At 39.1% G+C, this 17,117-nt stretch overlaps 1 protein-coding gene across 2 annotated transcripts in view; it reads right to left on the minus strand.

The window, feature by feature from the left end:
* Positions 1–1,632: 1,632 nt before the first annotated feature.
* Positions 1,633–17,117, minus strand: part of sf3b1 (splicing factor 3b, subunit 1) — a 62,379-nt gene continuing 46,894 nt past the window's right edge. For both annotated transcript variants that reach the window (XM_043692918.1, XM_043692919.1), the window contains 8 exons: positions 15,248–15,469; positions 13,956–14,138; positions 13,721–13,832; positions 13,450–13,570; positions 12,987–13,118; positions 7,788–8,060; positions 4,710–4,926; positions 1,633–3,161 (listed from right to left, as the gene is read on the minus strand). In XM_043692918.1, the coding sequence (XP_043548853.1) occupies positions 3,003–3,161; positions 4,710–4,926; positions 7,788–8,060; positions 12,987–13,118; positions 13,450–13,570; positions 13,721–13,832; positions 13,956–14,138; positions 15,248–15,469 (1,419 nt within the window). In that variant the 3' untranslated portion in view covers positions 1,633–3,002. The remainder of the gene's footprint in view (positions 3,162–4,709; positions 4,927–7,787; positions 8,061–12,986; positions 13,119–13,449; positions 13,571–13,720; positions 13,833–13,955; positions 14,139–15,247; positions 15,470–17,117) is intronic.

Here is a 17,117-nt window from a genome sequence, read left to right on the forward strand (position 1 = left end):
TTGGACCAATTTTATATTACTTACTTTATTTTATATCATTACTGCTTACTTTTTCCAGTTACACTTTAAACATTTTTAGTTTGTCTTTTACCAAAAATATCAAATTTAGGATGGTTTGAACCCAATCCACTTGACTCCCATTGTAAAATATGTTTCCTGATTGTGAAGTTTTCCACGAACCAAATCCCAGTGAATAGCAACACTTTATATGGTTTAAACACAACCAACATTTACTGAAAATGACAAATGATTTAAGAATGAAAAATTGAAGGATGCTAAACTTGAAAGACTTCAGAGAAGATTTACAAGGATGTTGCCAGGGTTGGAGGATTTGAGCTATAGGGAGAGGCTGAACAGACTAGGGCTGTTTTCCCTGGAGCGTCGGAGGCTGAGGTGTGACCTTATAGAGGTTTACAAAACCATGAGGGGCACGGATAGGATAAACAGACAAATTCTTTTCCCTGGGGTCGGGGAGTTCAGAACTAGAGGACATAGGTTTAGAGTGAGAGGGGAAAGATATAAAAGAGACCCAAGGGACAACTTTTTCACGTAGAGGGTGGTACATGTATGGAATGAGCGGAGGATGTGGTGGAGGCTAGTACAATTGCAACATTTAGGAGGCATTTGGATGGGTATATGAATAGGAAGGGTTTGGAGGAATTTGGGCTGGATGCTGGCAGGTGGGACTAGATTGGGTTGGGATATCTGGTCAGCATGGACAGGTTGGACCTAAGGGTCTGTTTCCATGCTGTACATCTCTATGACTCTAATATTACGCCCAATACCTAATTATGCACAACCAACAATTGCAAATATTTTCTTCACTAAAAAACAAACCACTCACTGTTAATGCAACTGCACGTTTTGCTAGCGGTTGGAAGTAACAACCCAGAAACTTCCTATCCAAATTGGAACACTCAAGGAAAAAGTCTCCATTTTAAAACTGATTTCATAAACAGTTTAATGAGGACTCAGTTGACAATGCTCTCACCCAACAAAATTAGTCCTACACATCTGAAAAATTAACTTACTCAGTTTTTCTCAACAGATTCATGACTCTCAAAAGTTGGATTATTTCAAGTTGAAACTGTACAGTAGAGACCAGATTTTTTTAAAAAAACGTAAGAATGATTCAATTTAAAATAATAAAAGTTAAAGTAATGCTCCTCCCTTCAACAGTGCATAGGGAAATGCACCATATACTCAACCATCTTTACTACGTCAGACTTCATCAGAGTGGCAAAATGTTAAAATTGGCTTTAATATTCCAACCAAATGTGTGAAGACAAGTAAAAGGAGAATTCTTATTAATGTTTGAAAGTATAATTTAGCTTGACTTCCATTGTGCTGACCCCCATTGTCTTCTCAAGCAACTTTTTATTTTTATGCAAATCTGAATGAGTGATAAGTCAATGATGAGAAATTTCACATAGGCTTAAAGGACTGAATGCCTACTCCAAATTTACAAATTCAGAGAAAACAGAGAGCAAGTAGTTATGCACACCTAGAATTGCAGAAGTTGTGACAAGGAAGTAAAAATGCATAAAATCCTTACTGATAATTTTAAAAAGTATCCTACATGCTCAAAAAAAACTACAATATTTATTCCAATAAAAAAAACAGGAGGCATCATAACAGAGAGATATATTTATTAAAACACCAAGTTTACCTACACTAAATTCTTCAAATGAAAGCAAAGGTACAAGCTTGCTAGTTGTGGATTAAGATATCATAAGTGAACCTGACCACATAATTAACGAGTGACGAGTTCATCATGTTGGTTGGATTCACAAATTGTCAAATTTCAACATGCCAGAGTGGGATCTTAACATTAATCCTGAAGTTCATATTGAATTTGCTTTATGCAACTAGCTGTAACCAAAGGATTTATAAATATTACACAATAGAGAATATAAAGTATTTACAACATTAGTTGGAAAGATTTAATGATATGAAGCAGAACTTATTGAATTTACCTCCACAAACCTGGAGGAATTAGCCAATACAAATGTCATTGTTAAGAAGCTGAGAAATCCAGAGAAGATAATCCTAAAATGCCTGGTCCAAAATATAACAAATGCATTTTTAGCCTTTTTGGAGCTTTTCAATAGTTGGTAACCAAGCACATTTTAACTAACTAACTTAGCTCCATGGGCCAGGAACCACAGTGCAAGTCTCCTTAATGTTCACCAAAGACGGCATAATGGGGGTCAGAAATGTTCCAGTGAAATAAATAGCCATTTTCAAGCTTGCAAGGGCACAATTTCAAAACTCAATTAGTTCACTTGTGATTTTCAGACTGTTAATTTGATTGCAGACAATTTGCTAAGGAGTAGGGATCTCTCGTTTGCTTTGAATAAGGTAGTTCATGCACAACTCATTATCTTACATATCTTTTCACAAGTTAGTTCTGAAGATCTTTGTCACAAACTGTAGAAAAAGTTGTGCAAAGTGAACCATTGTATTTTAGCAAAAGTAGAAAAGATAAACTTGGTCATGCAAAGGAAGTGGGGAAATTAAACCGACATACAAAAATTTAATGAAGACAACATGATCCTTATTTGAAAACTAGTCAATTTAAAACTTACTTAAAAAAACCCAAAAGAACTTGAGAAATATAAACTGGAATCAGACTTTTTGTTTATTTTTTTGTTAGAAACAACCCTTTAACACAAGGAATGAAACCTAAATCTCAATAAAGACAAATTTAAATGAATTGTAAATTCAGTATTCATCATCCTGTTGGTCACTATAAGATTTAGTTATTTAACATCAAGAACAAGTAATGATACAGGATTTATGGTCTACAAGTCCTATTTAAAATAAAATTGTGCTACTAGCCCTATTTATTCACTTACTACTTTACAATCTGCTCCAACAAGAGGATAATGTTTGTATTTCAAACTCTTATCACGTCACATCCGAAGCACAGCATAAGATTGGGCAATATCAATGCAGGAAAATAGCAGACAACAAAGACAATGCACAGATTTAAGTCCATTTTATAAGATGTAATCAAGTTCATAGCGGACATGTGTATTCTTTTCATCATTGAAGATCCTTGGATAATGTGCAATTAGGGCATCCTGTGAACCAATGTAGATGGAGTTGTAGATTTTCCAGTATACATCACGTACTTTCCTAGCTGGATGGAACAAGCCCTATTAACAGAGAAAAAAAAACAGAGTTATAAAAATGTATGATGGACTAATAGGGAGGTCAGTCCGAGGAAAACATGTTAAATACAAACTTTGATTACAATTGATATAATTATGAGTTTTTTAAAGATTATTATACTTTGGGACTAGAGCTTTAAATTTTGCATCATCATCATCAATTTGTGTCACATCATCTGTCCTGAAGTTTACCCAATATTAAGTTTGTGTGGTTTGATTGTTAGAGGTCAAAGGAAGGCTTAGATTGTTTAAATGAGAAGGAAGCTATAAAAGGTAGCTTGGAACTAATAGCAAAAGTATCTTGCTTTACCAAGAGACTCCCAAAATCCTAGAAAATTGTTGATATCAGGTGACTAGTAAACTGCCCATTTATTTCCAAGATGAAAGGAAATTGGGATCAATAGTAGCTAGCCAACATTTCTACATGGATGCAAGGTTACGTATTCCATGTTGTCAGAAAAGAGTAAGCCATGTTTGAGATCAGGTTGCAGGCTTCCCCACAAATCAATATCACAGACAACCATATTTCTGTGTGGTCAGCAGAGAGAAGACTGCTCAGCTTTATGAACTATCACAGTTGAATGCGGGAGGGAGACAATCACCAGTTGAAGAAACCTATACTACGGCCTTCCACAGGGTCCAGATTTATTTTGACATGACTAGTGGGAAGAATAATCATCTTTATTTTGCTTCTGGCAGTGGATTGAAGAAACTCTCTGGAAACTGGGAAAAGCACCTAGAGATGCTCAAAGTCACTACTCAGTGAAGCTGGTTTACAGGAATCCATAGGGAGCTGGGACCAACTGTGGATTGTTTGCTAAAAGATCTGTAGTTCCAAGAAGAGTACAATGGATTATTAGTATAAAAGGGGAAAAAAGGTGTTCCTCTCCACAGTTTAAACATTACTTGCCCAGTAAAAGTAAACATTTAACAATAAAAGCAAAATAATGCAGATGTTAGATACTTGAAATAAAGACAGAGTGCTGGAGAAACTTAAGAGGTATGGTAACATCTGTGCAGAGAGGAGTTGAGTAAATATTGAGTTCAATGGGATTCTTCATCAGAACTCCGCTAAGCAGTTACATCATACTTAAAACATTAATTCCGTTTCAGTCCCACAGATCCTGGCAGACATGGAGAGTCTTGAAAATAACTTTGCTTGCCCAAGGAAGACACTATCAAATGGTGAAAAATCAGGATATTTAATCTAGAATTTTTTATACATGTTTTCTGATTTATTGTAACACTAATTTCAAAACATAATTTTATGGCAGGATTTGTAGTGCTCCTCCAAAATATGGGATATAGGTTTGTATCGAAGATCAACTGTAAACCTTAGCATTGCGACTACTAGGAAGCTGGGTACTTTCCCAGAATGTGAGGGAAATTCCTGGCATCTTAAGACACAAAACGGCACCTTCAAAATTCTGGGGACAATCTTGCAGTCTTTCAACATCAAGATAATGAGAAAATAATAGCCTACCAGCATTTTCATGCAGAAATTTAATTCAAGTACAAAATTGTTGAACTTACCTGTAAACAATACTGTAACATTCTACAAGGACCTAATGCGACCCTTAAACCCTCCAATGCTCCCATGACTGCCTGAATAACATGTGGCGATGTCTCAAAAACATTGGGCCATACATAATTTAACAAGTGATTCAGTGCATCTTCACAGCCAAATCCATATACTCCCAGCGACATATGCTGCACAACCGCACTTGCTGTCTGTCTGTGAACCAGGTCTCTACAACAGAATAAATAAATATTAATTGATAATTGCGAAGAATGTATGTGCTTTTTTTTCCTGGCTATGCATGTTATAACAAAACTATTTAAAGTTCATGCTTCACAATCTAAGATACTGTTCAAACACCTTCTGCTAAAACAATGATTTACACTTGTAAGAAATCTCTGCTTCCCATGAACTTCATGGGGAGTGGAAGAAAAACGAATTAACAAAATTATTCAATTAGTCAATTTCATTAATTAAAAAGATCTTTTGTAAATTTTCTTCATTGTCTCAGTTAGTAATGTTAAGTTAGTAGTACAAATTTGGGCAGGGAGATTGGCTGAGGGATGGAAACCAATGGAAGTCAGTAAATCTAGCCAATCTATGAATAGACTAGAATGCATGTGGTGAAACTCTGCATGAACTGGACTTTAGCAAGTTAGGACCTTTTGAGCCTGCAAAATTTCAGCTGCAGCAGAGGAGATGGATGATGTTTCAGAGGTATAATAACATTGTTTTTAATGGACTGCAGATGGGGCTCAGGGTTGTTCAGAATGCTGAATGGGTATGTAAAACTAAATGTAAGTTTGAAAAAGGATTGATAACTAAGCCAAGGTATTTCTGACAAAGGCCAAAAAAGGACATCAGTAATTTTCCCAAAGTCAAGAAATACTGGTCCATCCATAGGAAGACAGCCTGACAAGTACAGTAACTATCATATGATCAAAGATAGTAGAGGTAAAACATTTAGAGATAGATGTGCCTTTTTAAAAATTCTCCCCTTGTTGGTTGATGTCACTAAACAGCAACATATGGATCAAAAACAGAAGTGGAACATAAAGATGAAAGTCTGAAACACAATCAGCATAGCATTGCAAGGATCGATAAAAAACAAATATGAATTATGATGGATAATATAAAATTGAGATTGCATTGCCAAAGGAGATGTTAACTATTTTTGAAAATGAATTCTTAGGATGTAAACTGGCAAGATGACCATTTATTGCCCAAGTCAAAGAAAGAAACATGAATGCTGTTTAAACTTTTGTCAATTCTGGTTCCTTAATAGCACCAGAGGTACAGTTGGTTATCTTAGCACAGAAAGGAAACTTTCTCAGTGGAAACTTTTCAGTGATGCCTTATTTTACTGGAGTCACCCCCAGCATTCACTCTAAACTACTTGGAGGTTCAAACCATGCTGACCAGTGTGCCAATGCATTGATGTTTGGTTCCAAAGGATGTCAGAGGTTCAGGCAGTAAACATAAAATTACAGAACATTGAGAGCCTCATTCCTCTACAATTTTATTTACCCATCTCAGCTTTAAAGAAATGAGATGAGCTAATTATCACACTCACGAATGAAGATACAACAGCAGTGCTCCTCCCTATATTGCCTCTTCTTTCGGAGATGCTGTTGTAGTTCAAATCAGAACTCTCTGTGGGAGACTACAATGGGTAGAATTGGCAAACAATCCTTTGTGCAGCACTGCACCTACTCTCAGTAGATTTGCATGCATTTTTAAATTTTAAGATAATGACAGTACAGTCATATGATCCAGACTCTACTGTCGCCATCACTGAATAGCCCAATACACTATCCATCATGGCTAAGATGGACATTTGCCTAAAATATCAGAATGCTACTACCCTCTTTGAAATGATATTCTGGGATTCTACTTCACCTCAGGAGAAAGGCAATAAGGAAGAAAATTCCTTCAAAATATTATCCCAGAATACTAGTTACAGCAAGAGTCTGAAATCATGCTCATCAATACGGGGTGAATTTATTACTAACATGAAGGAACTCCTTGTCTCTAAATCAGGGATCTTCCCGTCTGAGCTGCAGAGGAAATGTCAGATGGAGATGGAGATTCATTTTGCTCTTTTGCCATTTTATTTGGGAGCCCTTTAATGTGAGCTCCAGGAAGTAGGGATGCCGGTGCCAAATGGAGTAGGGAGATCGCCACTCTTACCAACACTACCTTTTTCAGTGACAGGGTTCAGCCTCTCTTCCTGAACTCCCCTAGCAATGTTCAACCTACCTCTCACCATTTGCACATCATCCCTGACTTCCAACCATTCAGCATTTTCCTTCCCTCAATCTCACTAAGGCCTGACAGCTTCTTCTCATTCCTGATCGTGTTCAGCCTTCCCCCATCACTTACCCCTAAATGTATTCTCCTCCCTCACTTCACTCTATGAAAGTACTCAACTTTTCCAGCAGCTAGGTCTCCAGAGGTCTAGGTAACATGTGGGATTCCCAGCCTTAGATTAGATTAGATTCCCTCCAGTGTGCAAACAGGCCCTTCGGCCCAACAAGTCTACATGACCCTCCGAAGAGTAACCCACCCAGACCCATTTCCCTCCGACTAATGCACCTAACACTATGGGCAATTTAGCATGACCAATTCACCTGATCTGCACATCTTTGGACTGTGGGATGAAACCGGAGCACCCAGAGGAAACCCACGCAGACATGGGGAGAACGTGCAAACTCCACACAGTCAATCACCCAAGGCTGGGACCAAACCTGGGACCCTGGTGCTGTGAGGCAGCAGTGCTAACCACTGAGCCACCGTGCCGCCAAATAGTAGTTAATTCGTAATGTGGCCTAGCTCGAACAGTTTTATTTCTTTGACCCAATACAACATTACATTGACCGTGTACTATAAAGAATGGTTTTTAGTAACTAATTTTAATAAAATTATTTTTAGACATTTTGCATTTCAGTTGAATGTGAGATCTGTATTACATTAAGGAACACAAACACAAAAGTAAGCCTTTATGCGGAATTCGACAATTTGTTCTATATACATGTATAACGATCATGGAAACTTCAACATCTGTAATTGCCAACATTCAAAACTAAACTCACCTGTCCATTAAAGCATCTTCAAGCAATGGAGTAACCGCATAAATGTAATCCTTTCCCATTTCTCCAATATACTCAAATAGAAACGAAAGAGATTTAAGCACTCCATTCTGGACATTCAGTTCAGGAACTCTGTACTCATTCATCAAGGCAGGTAACACTGTGAACGGCGAACATGTTTCTGCCACAATGGCAATAGCTACTGTGGTACAGACTCTGTTCTGGCGCTCTTGAACCTTCAGGTTATTTAACAGTGTGGCCAATACATCATGGGGACTGAAAGAAAGTTAAACAGCAAGGTGAGCAATCCCACTTAAACAAAGAAAAGTACAGGACAGTAACAGGTCCTTTGGCCCACCAAGACTGTGCCGACACATGTTGGGCTTTCTAAACTAAAAGCCTTTTGCTGCTACGTGGTCCATATCCCTTTAATCCCTGACTATTCATATATTTGTCAGGATGCCTCTTAAACATTGCTATTGTGTCCATCTCCAGTGGCAGCGCATTCCAGGCACTTACCACCCTTTGTAAAAACATGCCTCTCATCTCCTTTAAATTTTCTCCCTTTTGCCTTAAACTTATGCACCCCACCCCCACGTATACCACATTTCTACCCTGGGAAAAAGATTCCAACTATCCATACCTCTTATAATTCTGGAAACTTTTATCAAATCACCCCTCATTGTTTGACGTTCAAGTGAAAACAAACCATGCTTGTCCAATTCCTCTTCATGGCTCATACCCTCCAAACCAGGCAACATCCTGGTAAACTGTTTCCGTACCCTCTCCAAAGCCTCAACATCCTTCTGGCAGTGTGGCAGCAAGAGTTGTACACAATATTCCAAATTTTTTATACAGTTGCATGACTTGCCAATTTTAATATTCTATGCTCTGACTGAAGGCAAGTATGTCATGTACATTCTTGAACACCTTATTCACGTGCTGTCACTTTCAGGAAACTGTACATCATATGCCTCGATCCCTCTGTATATTGATGTCACTAAGGGTGTTGCCATTTTCTGTAAACTTCCCTCCTGCATTAGATCTTCCAAAATGCATCACCTCCCAATTGTCCAGATTAAATTTTATCTGCCATTTTTCCGTCCAAGTCTCCAGCCTACATATATCCTGCTGCATCCTCTGGCAATTCTATTCATTGCCCATAGCTCCCTCAATATTTCTGCCCTCCGCAAACTTACCAATCAGGCTACCTAATCTCCTCTAAATTACAAACAGTGGTCCCAGTATTGACCCTTACGGAACACCACTGGTCACAGACCTTCAGTCAGAAAAACACCCTTCCACCTCTACTTTCAGTCTTTTACAACTAGGCCAGTTCTATATCCATCTTACCCGTTCACTGCTGACCCCATGTGATTGCCCTTTTTTTTTTTAACCAGCCTGCAGTGATGGATCTTGTCAAAAGCCTTGGTGAAGTCCATACAGACAACTATTGCCTTATTCTCAATCACCTCTGTTGCTTCCTCAAAAAAGTCAATCACATTTGAAAGACATGATCTTCCCCACACAAACCAACGCCGTCTATCACTAATAAGTCCATATTTTTTGGAATGTCAGTAAATCCTAAGAATCTTTTCCAATTATTTCCATACCACTGATGTAAGGCTCACCGACCTGTAGTTTCCTGGATTATCCAAGTTGCCATTCTTAACCAAATGAACAATGTTGGCTATTCTTCTGTCCTCTGGGATCTTTTTTGACCAAAGAGGATGCAAAGGTTTCATACAAGACCCCAGTCATTTCCTCACCTACATCTCATTGCATCCTGCAATAAAGCCATCAAGTCCTAGGGACTTGGAGTGATACAGCACAGAAACAGACCGTTCGGTCAAACTCATCCACATGGATCAGACATCCCATTCTGACCTAGTTCCATTTGCTAGTATTTGGCCCACATCCCTCGAAACCCTTCCTATTCATACCCATCTAGATGCCTTTTAAATGTGTTAACGGTACTCGCCTCCATCACTTCCTCTGGTAACTCATTCCAAGCACGCACCACCCTCTAAAAAAGTTGCCCCATAGATTCTCGTTATATCTTTCCCCTCTCACCTTAAAGCCATGTCCTCTAGTTTTGGACTCCTATACCCTCAGAAAAATACCTTGGCTATTCACCCTATTCATGCCCCTTATGATTTTATAAATGTCAGTAAGGTCAGCCCTAAGCCTCCGATGCCCCAGTGAGAAAAGCCGCAGTTGATTCAGCCTCTGCCTACAGCTCAAACCCTCCTGTTCTACCAGCACCTTGTAAATCTTTTCTGCACCCTCTCAAGTTTAATAACATCCTACCTATAGAAGGTCAACTAGAATTATACGCATTATTCCAAAAGTGCCATCATCAATGTCTTGTACAGCTAAAACAATTCATCCCAACTCCTATTCTCAATGTTACCATCAATGAAGGCAAGCATGCCAAAAGCCTTCTTAACCAACTCTCTACCTGAGACTCCATTTCCAAGGAACTACGTACCTACACCCTGGATCTCTTTGTTTGGCAACACTCCCCAGGGCCCTATCATTTACTAAATAAGTCCCTCATTTGCCTTACCAAAATGCAGCAGCTCACATTTATCTAATTAAACTCCATTTGCCATGCCTTAGTTCACTGACCCATCTGATCCAAAGTCCTATTTATACACTTCGCTGACCACTACACCGCCCATTTTAGTGTCATTTGCAAACTTGCTAACCGTGCCTCCTTTATTCACATCCAAATCATTTATTTTTGACGAAAAGCAGTGGACCCAGCATTGATCGTTGTTTCAGGTTGCTGGTCATAGGCCTCCAGTCCAAAAAACATCCCTCCACGACCACCCTCTGTCTCCTACCATCAAGCCAATTTTGTATCCAGTTGGCTTGCTCCCCCGGATCCCATGTGATATAACCTTGCTAAGAAATCTACTATGCATAACCTTGTCGAACATATAGACAACATCTACAGCTCTGCCTTCATTAATCTTCTTTGTCATCTCTTCAAAAAGCTCAATTAAGTTAGTGAGACATGGATTTCCCACACACAAAGCCACAATGGTTATCTCTAAATCAGTCCTTGCCTTTCTAAGTACATGGAAATCCCATCCCTCAGGATCCCCTCTGACAATTTAACCACCACTGACACAAGGCTCACTGATTTATAGTTCTCTGGCTTTTCTTTACAGCCTTTCTTAAATAACGGCAGCACATTAGCCAACCTCCAGTCTTCTGGAGGCCTGTGGCTATTGATGATACAGATATCTCAGCAAGGGGCCCAGCAATCACTTCCCTCAAATGTTCAGAGAAACACTTGATCAGGTCCTGGGGATTTATCTATCCTTCCGCATGTTAAGACCTCGAGCACTACCTCTTCTGTAATAGAGACACTTCTCAGGATATCACTTTTTTCCCCCCTCCCCAAAGTTTCCACGCTTCCTTCCCTACAGTAAATACTGACGCAAAATACTTGTTTAGTATCTCACCCATCTCCTGTAATTCCACACGATGATGGCCTTGTTGATCTCGCTTTTCTCTTTGTAATTATTCTTTTGCCCTGAATACATTTACAGAACCGCTTTGGATTCTCCTCAACCCTATTTGCCAAAACGATCGCTCACTCCCTTTTTACCCTCCTGAATTTCGAGTATACTCCGACTGCTCTTATACTCTTCTAGGGATTCACTTGTTCCCAGCTGTCTATACGTGACATATGTCTCCTTCTTATTCTTGACTAAACCTTAATTTCTCTAGTCATCCAGAATTCCCTACACCTACCAGCCTTGCCCTTTACCCCAACAGGAACATACTGTCTCTGAACTCATCTCATTCTTAAAGGCCTCCCACTTGTCAACTGTCCCTTTATCTGCAAAAAGCCTCCCCCGATCAACTTTAGAAAAGTCCTATCTGAAATGGTGAAAATTGGCCTTACTACAATTTAGAACTTCAACTTTTTGATCAGTTCTATCCCTTTCGATAGCTATTTTAAAACGAATGCAATTACAATCACTTGCCCCAAAATGTTCCCCCACTGACACCTCAGTCAATTGCCCTGCCTTATTTCTCAACAGGTCAAGTTTGCTCCTTGGCGAAAGTGAGGACTGAACATGCTGGAAATTAGAGTCAACAGTGTGGTGCTGGAAAAGCATAGCAGGTCAGGCAGCATCTGAGGAGCAGGAGAATCGATGTTTTGGGCAAAAGCCCCTCATCCTCCAAACTTTATTATTCAATAGGTGGCTATGCCTACTGGAGGAGGGGTTTGCTTCTCAAGTAGGCATATCCACCTATTGAATAAGAAAGTTTTCTTGTACACACTTAACAAATTTCTATCCATCCAAACCCTTAACATTATGACAGTCCAAATCTATACTTTGAAAGTTAAAATTCCCAACCATTACAACCCCGTTTTTGTTACAGATATCGGAGATCTTCTTACATTTGGCTTCTCACTTTCCCACTGACTACTGTAGGGCCTATAATACAATCCCAACATGGTGATCATCCCTTGTTTATTTTTAAGTTCCACCCATATAACTTCACTGGACAATCTCCAAGGCATATCTTTCCTAAGTATAGCCACATTCTCCCTAACCAAAAACTCAAGCACTCCCTTTCCACTCCGGCCTCTCTTTCGATCCTTCCTATGACACGGCTAACTTAATACTTTTCAAAACACCAAAACACTGCCTCGGTTTTATCTTTTATGCCGTAGAATATCAACATACCCCTCCCGAGGCTCACAACCCACCATGTCCTTCTCCTTTGTGAATGCCAATGCAAAGTACTTGCTGAGGACCTCACCCACTTCCTCCAGTTCCACACAAACTTCCTCCTTTGACCTTGAGTGGGCCTATCCTTTCCATAGCTACCTTCTTTTTATAATTGGCCAAACAAAATCAGAAGTGTGTCCAGCATTTGTGCACATTGTTACAGAAATCAAGCATTTTCCTTCAAACATCAGCATCAGCCTAGGTCGTACAATACTGAATAATGTTACATAAGGAAAAAAGGAAAGCTAAAGACTTTTATACTTAGAGATTGGCTCAACAAATGCAAGTGCATAATAGTCTTGTATCCCCAATTTCAGCTTTTACAGTTGGATCTGAACTGAACTGAAGCAGATGAAATTGCACTGTTGCAGAGAACACAGAAAGGCTGAGCAGATACTTGTGCTTTACTTTATTGCTTCAACAAATGTAAAACATGACTTACCCAATAGCTTTTGCAATGTAGCCAAAAGTGTTTACTGTTGCCCTTCTGATGGCTTTTTTGTGTGCTTTCAAAAGTTCTAATAGTTCAAAGCAGATCCTCATCCATTCACGAGCAGATACATACTCTGCACCTCTGAAGAAAAGACCCACAGATGTTTAGAAGTCATTATACAATTTCTGACCAGTACAAAAAAAAAGTTACAATCTCAACCAGTTCGAAATCCAGTTCTATACATTTAAACTTTTCAAAAGAAACCTGGCATTAACTTGTTGGATTTACCTCTAAATTACTTCCAAGATACTTGGATATAAATGCACTCTCGTATTCTGGCATGCTCATACTTGAATCAAATTTGAATAGAAAAAAAAAAAGGTATAATTTGGCCCTGGAACTATATTCAACAAGACTAAATATCACAATGCAGTTTCCCATTATTTAGAAATGGTGACATAATGCAAATTACCGATCAGCAATTCGCCCAACCAGGTCAATACAATTCTCCTGAACCTTCTCATGCCTATTCTTTAGGATTGGAGTAAGGCGTGGAAGTAGATCCTTTATAGGCGGTGTCATCTTATGCATACCTGTATATCAACAATTGAGGAAAAATATTTTTTTGTTTCATATATCTTCAGGAAAAAAGTACAATGTATTTTACCAATCCAAAGAGTTTTATCCCTCCCTAAATAATATTTACCATTACATGTAATAATGTAGTAGCACAATAGACTTACCTATAACATTTACAATAGCTTTAAGTGCTCCCAGGATGCTACCCAGAACCTCAGGGTACTCTTCACCAAGGTATTCATATAGTACAACACCCAAGTGGCCCATTAGTTTTTCCTACAAGTAAAGAGACCAAATATCAATTCACATGATTTGCCTGCAAACAGTGAAAACATACCTGAAGCAAAAAACATTGGTGTGGCCAGGTAAGTGAAATATTGCACTGGACAATGTACATACCTCTTGACATGTCTTCATGACAACTGCAATTCGAGAGATGAGATCCGCAGCTTGCTGTCGCACTTTGGCTGATTTGTTGTTTAGACGCCATAATACTGTACCACAAATCTGGGGTAAATAGGGCTTCACTCGCTTACCTAATGCATTTACCACTGTACCAAAACCATTTAACATTACAGAATCCTAGAAAAACACAAGGATTATGAATGTCAGGGAAAACTGTAAGAAAGGCAATAAAAAACATGATGATATATCATTGTTCAAATACAACTCAACCAAACTGAAAATGCTGTGGCACTGTAACATTACAAAAGCTGCTGCAAAATCTTGTGCAAAACTCAAAGGGAAGAGAAATTAAATGTTTAGGCATCATGTGGGTGCAGCCACATTAGAAGTATTACTTACAGTTCTGCTCACCGCATTATAGGAAGGATGTGGAAGCTCTGAAATGGGTTCAGAGGAGATTTACTAGGATGTTGCCTGGTATGGAGGCAAGGTCTTACAAGGAAAGGCTGAGGGACTTCAGGCTATTTTCGTTAGAGAGAAGAAGGTTGAGAGGTGACTTAATTGACACATATAAGATGGGTGGCACAGTGGTTAGCTCTGCTGCCACACAGCGCCAGAGATCTGGTTCAATTCCCGCCTCAGGCGACTGACTGTGTGGAGTTTGCACATTCTCCCCGTGCCTGTGTGCGTTTCCTCCGGGTGCTCTGGTTTCCTCCCACAGTCCAAAAAATGTGCAGGTTAGGTGAATTGGCCATGCTAAATTGCCCGTAGTGTTAGGTGAAGGGGTAAATGCAGGGTAATGGGTCTGGGTGGGTTGCGCTTCGGCGGGTCGGTGTTTCCACACTGTAAGTAATCTAATCTAATCATAGTCAGAGGGTTAGACAGGGTGGACAGAGAGAGCCTTTTTCCTTGGATGGCAATGGCTAGCATGAGGGGACATAGCTTTAAATTGAGAGGTGATAGATATAGGACAGATGTCAGAGGTAATTTCTTTACTCAGAGAGTAATAGGGGCATGGAAAGCACTACCTGCAACAGTAGTAGACTTGCCAATTTTAAGGGCATTTAAATGGTCATTGGATAGGCATGTGGACAAGAATGGAATAGTGTAGGTTAGATATGCTTCAGATTGGTTCCACGGGTCAGCGCAATATGAAGGGCCTGTACTGCTCTGTAATAATCAATGTACTAATTTAGTATGCCTTTCTATTTGAAACAAATACATTTTCCATTCAATTGCTCAAAATATGCAGTAAGTTGAAGTTTAACCTCATTTTAGATGCATACCTCAGTAGTCTGTTCCTGGAAGGCATACAGAATACCATCAATAAGCTGTTCCTCCAGTTTGTGATCAATATCTGCAGCTCCCAAGTTACCCATAATCTTTTCAATGGTTTCCATCACCATTTTTCGGTATTGTTCGGCTTCATCTTTTAAGTCATCAACTATTCTGGATATTATTTCAGCTGCTCCAACTTTGTTTGCAAGTTCCACTGTGGTGTCAACTAACTGCAAAGAATAGAAATACCAATATGGTTATTCCAGTGACCTAAAATAATTTGTTGTATATAAACTCTACCTGAACCAGTGAACAGATTAACTTGAATAGCTGATCACCAACAGGTCCTTTCAAAAATATATAAAAGAATGGGCTAACAACTGCAAAGTTACATGGAAGTTGCCAAAGGTTTCCCCTCAATGCAACCCTTCCCACAGCCTTCTGAGGCAAGTAATTCTTGCTCAGCTACAACTGCACTGGCAATAGCATTACAAAGTTAGTCATTACATGTCAACAACAATAATTGCTAGCATAGTTTTACAGCAGGAAGAGCACCAAACCAAGCTAATCCACTTTTCATTTATTCCCGAAACACACACACAATACAGAAAATCAGTGTAAAATCAATCCTGGCTGAGCTTTCTTCTCTTCATGGGGACATTAAAGCGACAAAATAGTATTCATACAATAATCAGTTAAATTGGTCTTGCAGTTTTACAACTGACCTTTGCAATCAAAATGTTGTATGCACCCTCTAAAAATACTGTTTTTTAAAAAGGTGCACACTTAATATAATTTAATAGCACGTAATGGACAAAATAATACAAGATAAACCAATGCCCAGTATTGTTCACTTAGATCCTGAAGTATTAAAAGAAACAAATGAGTAAATTGCAGATATTTCACCTATAATGTTTAAATGTACTCAATTTAGGATGTGTTCCCTTGAAATGAAAAACTATAAATATCACTCCATTATTTAAAAACCAGAGGGGGAAACCAGGTTACTTCAGGCCTATAATATCTTAAGTATAAGCTAATTAAATACTCTGCATCAGTCTTCACAAGGGAAAAGGATGATGCAGATATAGACATCAGTGTGGGGGATCATGAAATATTTGAAGAATATGAACTTAGTGGGAGTAGACATACTAGTGGCTTTGGCAGCCTTAAAACCTCAGACCCAGATGACATACATCCCAGATTGTTGAGAGGAGAGAGAGAAGACATCAGGGGTACTGGCAGCAATAATCAGATCCTTTCTGGCTGCAGGTGAGGTGGACTACTAACATTGTCCCATTATTAAAAAGGAGAGAAAGGGATAAACAAAGAACTCACAGGTCAGTCTAACCTTGGTGGCGGGTAAATCATTAGACATGCTTCTGAGGGACAGAATACATTGTAAACATCACATTTTATTAATGTTACTTCATTTCTGGATTGTGCACCAAAATGGGAAAAGGACACTGCTTTAAACAAAGGAAGCTATAGAAGGAAATGTTGCAGTTTGTAAAACAAATTACTGAAACTCATCATGAGTTGTATTTGCATTGTTGATTTGTTCAAGCAATGGGGAAAGTCACTGGAGACTCACTGGCACCTTGGGTGTGTTGTGTTTGTGACAGCTTTGCCCAGAGACAGGCTACTGACTGAAAAACTTTTGGTTAGGAGTGATCAGTGTGCCAACAACTGTTTGGCTCCTGGGCAGGTGGACAACCAGTGTTTGAACCATAAATGAGCAGATATCCTCCAAAACTCTCTCTTCTTGCAGAGATGTAACAAAGAATAGGAAAATAGCTAGCTAATCTCACTCACCATTTGACTATAAGCTGTTACCTCTAAACGATGACTGAGAAGCTGAACAATTAGCGTACCAAT

The sequence above is a fragment of the Chiloscyllium plagiosum genome, chromosome 7 (genome assembly GCF_004010195.1).
Source record: "Chiloscyllium plagiosum isolate BGI_BamShark_2017 chromosome 7, ASM401019v2, whole genome shotgun sequence".
In the NCBI taxonomy this organism is placed as follows: Eukaryota; Metazoa; Chordata; class Chondrichthyes; order Orectolobiformes; family Hemiscylliidae; genus Chiloscyllium; species Chiloscyllium plagiosum.